At 36.4% G+C, this 7,547-nt stretch overlaps 1 protein-coding gene across 1 annotated transcript in view; it reads left to right on the top strand.

Annotated features, from left to right (window-relative positions):
• Window positions 2,568-7,547, top strand: part of LOC109210435 — a 7,244-nt gene continuing 2,264 nt past the window's right edge. Inside the window, exons 1-3 of the mRNA XM_019373855.1 lie at window positions 2,568-3,236; window positions 5,096-5,238; window positions 6,450-6,721. Of these exons, the coding sequence (XP_019229400.1) occupies window positions 2,957-3,236; window positions 5,096-5,238; window positions 6,450-6,721 (695 nt within the window). The 5' untranslated portion in view covers window positions 2,568-2,956. The remainder of the gene's footprint in view (window positions 3,237-5,095; window positions 5,239-6,449; window positions 6,722-7,547) is intronic.

Here is a 7,547-nt window from a genome sequence, read left to right as displayed (position 1 = left end):
AAGTATCACAAGGTTCAAACACACATGTTATTCTTGATCTGCAGAAGTGCACATTTAGGATATGAGACTTGTTTGGAATCCCATGTCCTCATGCTACTAGGGCTTTCAATTACAAGAAGCTTGATCCAAAGACAGGGATTCACTGGTGGTATTCAAAAGAGGCATTCCAGTTGGTGTATCAACACAAGCTCTAACTTGTTAGAGGTGAGAAATTTTGGAAGGCAGAGCCACACCATGCCTTCTACCTTGTGTATTTCCTTTTTTCTTTCTACAGTCACCTTCAGAATGCCTATATTTGTTACAATATTTGCACAATGAAGGTTTCCAAGAAGTCTTTTTGCTCAGTTAACATCCCTTTCTCATTTCTGAACATATTTTCTCCGGAAGTTCTGCATCCATCTCAACTTCAATCAATAGACTTGCAAAACTCAAATATCTTCTTTTCTGTGCGTTGATCCACCATCCCACCAAACTTCCAATCTTGCTAAGCCCTTTTTGGCTCCATTATTTGAATTCTAATCCTGGAAACTTCACTCGTATCGGTACTGTGTATATTCGTCTCTTGTAAACTCCATGTCTGAATTTCAAGCTTTGATTATAAATGATTTATTGTCAAAGTGGTAGATTCCCCCTTGGATTACTTCGTTCTTCCCCTGTTCTGAATCAAACCTTACTATGCCTATCCCATTCTTCAACGTGGATATTTTATTGATACCATGCTTCCCTATTGTCGCTGAATATACCTGTTCATAACTGAGAAAGGAGGGGGGGGGGGCACCTAGTACATAGCAAATAATTGTGTTCGTAGTCTATTTCTGTACTTATATCATCCATCTCTATCTCACATACAACCACTTCTCCTTGCTTCACTGGAGACACAAATTCGAGCTTAAATCCTGCATTAGTTAGTTTTCCGATATCAAAATTATCCCAAACCGATGGCTTACTCTGCTCTTCCCCCATCAATTCTACTTCCTCTACCCATGATAATATTGAGCTACTGCTTCCTTTTTTGAACTACTTCACTCCACGTTACTTGGCTAATTATAGGTATCACTACCTCAGTCATAGGCTAGGTGTAAAAATTTTGTTTTGTTGAAATTCATAAATAATTTAAATAATATTTTAAATTCAAGACATATTAGTTGCAACAAATATTGTGGGCTACTACAATTGCTACAATATATATATGGTCTATTTTATTAGACTAGTCCATCTTATCGAAGTTTAAATAATGAGTCCGCTCCATTAGTTCAAGGTGCATGCCACGTGTTAAGATGACACGGTGCGCCAACCAAATTAAGCACTAATAAAATTAAGCCACATGTGCGAGTATAGCATGACAAGTCAACATATAGACGAATCAAAGGCTGTCAAATGTCCACATAACATGATTCAACCAAATACAATCTTATCGTATAGGTTTTGCGATGGGTTTGATGACTTAAGTGAACTAATCGAATTAAAATATATAAGGCCGAAAGGTATCATAAATGCATACATCAAGAAGCTTTTCTTTGAGGTGGTGATCAATAAGCCTTTTGTACATCTAGAAGCCTTTCATATCTAGTGGTGATAAAAAAAGTTTCCATACATCAAGAGACTTTTCTCTTCGGCGATGAACAATAAGTAGTCTTCCCTCCGAAGACGATCTAAGATATTTTCCATACATCAAATTCTACCTCCACGTTCCTGGTTAAAGTTTGGCTCCGTATTTGAGGATGAACTGTCAAGACTTTAGTAGTCATGAGGAGAATAATAAGAGTACTACATCTTTTGACTTAAGATAATCTAAAAGTTGTAACCTTCATCATTTTATGAACTATCAAGTATTGGATTTTGTAGTTATTTTCTATCTTTAAATTCCCAGTCACGAATTTTGGTGTTACATTGAGGAATGTAAGCATTCTCTCTATCTATCTGCATTCAAGCTCATCAATCTTACCTCGAACCCTCTAAATCAGCGACACTAAGAAGTTAGTGAGAGATTTTATGGACTTGCCATTAGATTTAAGAAAATATATAGAATCCAAGAGAAAGAAGATGGTTCATAAGTAGTACTCCCTCCGTTCCAATTTATGTGAACCTGTTTGACTGAGCACGGAGTTTAAGAAAAAATAAAGACTTTTGGAATTTGTGGTCCTAAACAAGTCAAAAAGGGGCCCAGAGTATTTGTGAGGTTATAAAAGCTTCTCATTAAGGAAAAAATTGTAAGTTTAAGCTAAATTATTTTCAAATTTAAAAAGGGATCATTCTTTTTGGAACGGACAAAAAATGAAATAGGTTTAAATAAATTGGAACGGAGCGAGAACTACATTTTGAGACGTCAAATTATATTCAAACTTTATAGATTTTGATGGAGGATGTTTACGTCCCATTTTGTACACACAAACTCAGAATGTGACATGCATGGTCACAAACACACAGAATAAGCAATATTTGTCATAATAGGCAACCTTTCCAGGCAGTCTCGAGGGCTGAAATTGTAATTTACTACGATAGGCAATATTTCTAGACAATTTCGAGGGCCGAAACTGTAATTTACTATCATAGGCAATATTTCGAGACCAAGAATGGCTTGAAAAACAATAGCAAATTGAAACAAGGGGATTACTGAGCAATACAATAAACTACTAGAGTACAAAAGTATTGACAATTTTTCTCGAAAGACAGCATCGCCATTGCCAATTTGCGATTAACAACACAGTTTCCTCATTAAAGCTGAATCGTAGTCAAATCTAAAAAGCTCCCAATCACTCTTCGCGGCAGTTATTATACCCAGCGCAGTAGATCTTCTTCACATAGCCAGAGAACAAGCTCTTTTCTTTTTTCCAAGTGTCAATTTAAAAGCCAAATGTACGCCAATTACCAGTCCAGATCAAAAACCCCAACCCTAAAATGCAGAGAAATGTGACACAGATCCAACTTCTTACCTTCACAAACCCTAGCTTTGGACATGGCGAAGCATTCTTCCGTGGCTATGGCTCTATTCCGGAAACGCTGGCTGACTGTAGTAGCGCTACTTGTAATGCTTTCAGTTACCACTGCCATTGCTTTTTTAATCAGAGCTAGCCTTGAGTCCTCCTGTGATTGCCGCGTAGATGTGGCTTCTGCGAAGCGATATAACTCTTCTCCCGAATCAGCTAAGCCGATTGGCGTTGCTGTCACTCAGAGCCCACTCAGTTTTATGAAGTCTAGGCTTGTGCTTCTTGTCTCCCACGAACTTTCCCTTTCTGGTACCTTTTGTTTTTCTTTTGCTTTGCGTGAATGTCTTTTAATTACTATATATCATCTATTATGTTTAGTTCGGTTCGTCAATGTTGCTTATGGAGCATTCTAGAGTGAAATGTTGCTAGTCTTGCTGGACTGAAGAGTGTTGTTTAGCTGCATAAGTGAATCCCTTGTGTTACTGTTGATCCTGTTGTTGTTGTGTGTGTGTGCGCGTGCCTTTTTTTGTGTATAGTGAGATGTGAAGTCAATTATTTTTATGTGCGTATTAATGGGTTGGATCTGCTATTTATTAGCTAATTCATTAATTCAGAATTGGTGTTGTAATGGAAGTTGGCTATTTAAGGTGTAAAAGGACGTAATCACGAAATCACAAGACTAAATAAGAGGTGTAGAATCGGAGATGAGTTAAATTGAGAACATTAAAATGGTGGAATGGATGTTCGCGGCATCCCTAATTAATGCTGCGTGTATGTATCCTCTTTCCATACCACTTAGGTAGAAGTTTAAATGAACTGAAATGTTTTAGAACAGTGTATTAACTGAAATATATATGGAACAAAATCAAACGAGAAACACGTGTTGCATAAGAATAGATTGAGAAATCACTGGATTCTCCTATTTTGTCTTGCTTTTGATCTGCACCCTTTTGTTGGTATTATTTATCTTTATAGCACAAGATAGTTGTGACTGAGTTATGAAAGACGGTATAAAATTCATTGAAGTTTGATAAAAGAAATTTGTTCTATAGCGGGATATTTGGAGTTATCTTGTACTTATATTTTCGAGCAATTAAGAGAGTTGATCTGTCATTTTGGATTCCTTAGTTGACCGGTTTTTCACTCTTCTGGAGCTGGCAATATTTTGTTATTTTGACGAGTAAAATAACCAGAGTTCTTAACCGCTAGATTTGAGCTTTGGCTAGAACCTCTCAGCTGCTCCTTGACCTGATTGCTAAAATGTTTTAAAATGTTGAAAATGGATGTAATCTTTTCTGGCTGATGAATATTTAATTCATGTTCCAAAATGTGCTCGCTCATGCTCTGTTGATATTGTGCTTTCTTGGTGCTAGCAACAGTTTGTCGACTTAAGTTTGCTGCTTCCCAGTTATTCTATGTTTTAATTATTTTTATTTTTACTTTGTATAACTTGATTTCAAATTTCCGCCAAACATTGAACCACTTCTATTACAACTTTATTATTTCAGTTTTTTACTCTGCATCTTCTTGATAATGGAAATCAGATCCAGTAAAAAGCATGTTTCCAGTTAAGCCGTTGGTTTGATGCATCATTTAAATCCGTTCCATATATTCTAGAATGTTTTATTTCTTACCGGAAAAAAGAAACCTATTAGTTTGGTTTTCCTTGCACTTGAAAACTGAGTTCAGTGCTGGCAAATAAATGGGCTGGGAGCCGAAAGAAAGAGGTTATGGATAATCGGGCCCTTTTGTGTATTTTGATAATTAAGAGAGAAAAGAAAGAAAAAAACTTTCGAAGAAGCCGAAAATACATTGATTAGGAGTTAATTTCTTTCTATTTTGTATCTTTTGTATATTTGTATTTATGTTGTAAGAAACACCAACATTTTAGGAACTTGGTTTTTTTGGATGCTTAAAGAATACTTGTATTTTACCTCCTTTGCAATTGTGTTCATAGAAAGGAGAGATGGTTGGCATCCCCCTTGCAAGGACGTGAACAGCCTTCGGGCTTTACCTGTTTACTACCTCCTTTGTAATTATTACATCATCGTGGTTGAGTATCAATGAATATTTTGATTTATGAAATAAGAAGGAAAAAAAGGAAAGGGCCATATCATGGAAACAAATACTACTTCTAATCACTATGATTGCTCTTTCTTTCCATATAGGTGGACCCTTGTTGCTGATGGAGCTGGCATTTTTGCTGAGAAGTGTTGGAGCTGAAGTCTGTTGGATCACAAATCAAAGACCATCTGAAACAAATAACGTTGTATATAGTTTGGAACACAAAATGTTACACCGAGGAGTTCAGGTTGTACTTAGCAGTATTCCTTTCCAGCTTGAGATTTCATACCTTTCCATATTTTCACAATTTCTTCTTTCCTCGTTTTAATTTCAGTTTCAGTTCCTTTTTATTTGTTGAGAAAGGTAATAGTAATTTCAGTTTTAGTGTACTTGTTTTTGTCCTTTTGGTATTCTAGTTCATTGGTGCTGATTCACCATTTCTTTGAAGAGGACTAAATCTGTTTCCACCATTGGGCTCGTTTTTTTATTTTTCTTTTATATTTTGTTTTTTTCATTACTTTCTTAGTCCTAAATAAATGTCCATATTTGACTTTTCATGGATATTAAGAAGAGAATTGAAAGTTAATGGGATAGAATACAGATAAACGTGTATGGAAAATTGTGAGACTGTAAAGACGAGCCTCGCGTGTGAAGTACAATATATGTAAAAACACTGTTCTTTTCTTTTCTTTTCTTTTCTTTTCTTTTCTTTTTTATAATGGTGGTATCCGAGCTAGCTTGCACTCTTCTCGACTATTCCACCGGGTACCGGCTGCTTCCCACCAAAATTATCCTTTTTCTTATTTGAGCTTTTATAGAGAAAAAGGGAAAATCAACTTGGGGTGGAGGGGCAAGTTCATTGAGGTAGATAAAACGTAAAGTGTTTTAACCGCTTCTAATTTTTTTGTTTAACCGGTACGTAGAGTGTTTTAACCGCTTCTAATTTTTTTGTTTAACCGGTATCACAACAAGTGTATAACAGTACTATCAGCAGAGATAACTGTCATTACTATTAGTGGAGATTTTTCCCTATGTGTTCTGCCCCCTTATCCATTTGAGGTGAAATTCCATGTTTTCTTGTAATTTCTCTTGGCTTTTAGCTCTTTTAGCATCTTACCCTCCATGAAAACTGAAATATGAATATGATAGAGGTCATTCTCTGTGAGATTCACTTTTTATTTTCTTAATATTATCCTTATTTGTTTCTTAACACACACATTTTATGTTTTGATAAGTGATATTACTCCTTATAAACGATAGGGGTCATTCTCTGCTGGGTAGTCTGCCATTCGCTTATTTTATTCCAGCTGCCTTAAGCAATTAATGACTGGCATATTTGCAGTGATGTGCATGTCTAGTCACTGAGATCTAGAAAGTTATTCTTCTGCCTTATTGAAACTTATAGTTTAGTAGGAAAGATTGAAATGATTGGCTTATGGGAGGCATGTCTGCTTTCAGGTTGTCTCTGCTAAGGGTCAGGAGGCAATAGATACTGCTTTAAAAGCTGACTTGGTTGTTCTAAACACTGCCGTTGCTGGGAAATGGTTGGATGCTGTTCTCAAGGAACAAGTTCCTCGTGTCCTTCCCAAAGTTTTATGGTGGATACATGAAATGCGAGGTCATTACTTCAGTCTAGATTATGTGAAGCACCTCCCGTACGTTGCTGGTGCAATGATTGATTCACATGTAACAGCTGAATACTGGAAGAATAGAACACAGGAAAGGCTAAGGTACGTTTATAAGTTCGCAATTTTGATATAGTTGGTGATGGAACTACTTCCAGTGGCCTTTTGAGGTCATGCATCTTTAGGTTCAGCCTCTCTGCCCTTTCGGGTAGGGGTAAGGCCTGTGTACGTATTACCCTCCCCAGACCCCACCTTGTGGGACTATACTGGGTAGTTGTTGTTGTTGTTGTTGTTGCATCTTTAGGTTCAAATCACGTCTTGAGCATCATCGTTCTGATACCAGAATGTTTTGCTTACACATTAATGTGAATTTACACGATAAATTGAGTAGATGAAATCTTTTTTTTGACTGTTTAAATTGAGTAAATGAAATCTTCTAGTCTTAGAATGGTAGTTTACTCTCTCAAGCTGCCATCATTTCCCACTGGCATATATCTATTTTTGATTTTCTTTCCTGTTGACTTGTGCAGTCACCATAACTCCATAAGAAATGATAGAGGGAGGAAAAGGAATGTTAATACATAAATTGAAAAACATAAGACTTATGAGGGATAAAAGTTTAAGTGCGTGTGAACATTCTTCCAGAAAGATCTACTTCTCCTTAAAAATGAGAGAAAATCGGGCATAAAAAATTTATCTGCCTATTGGGAGCTGCTGTAGTTATTCAGAGTTACTAGCTGTATTATCAAAGAAGGAGATGGAAATCTCATTGAAGTATGTCATATATGAAGTTTAAAAATGGCCTTCATGTACTGCCCATCATCTTACGTGCAGCATTTTAGTTTCGGAAAAACTGTATTCCTAGCACCCATGTAAAAGGGGTAAATGAACAAGCTGTAACCGTTCTCTTTCTCTTTAAACCCCCCCCCCC

Source organism: Nicotiana attenuata, chromosome 2 (assembly GCF_001879085.1).
Source record: "Nicotiana attenuata strain UT chromosome 2, NIATTr2, whole genome shotgun sequence".
Lineage (NCBI taxonomy): Eukaryota > Viridiplantae > Streptophyta > Magnoliopsida > Solanales > Solanaceae > Nicotiana > Nicotiana attenuata.
The sequence above is the reverse complement of the archived record's forward strand: the minus strand, read 5'-3'. Positions and strand labels throughout refer to the sequence as shown.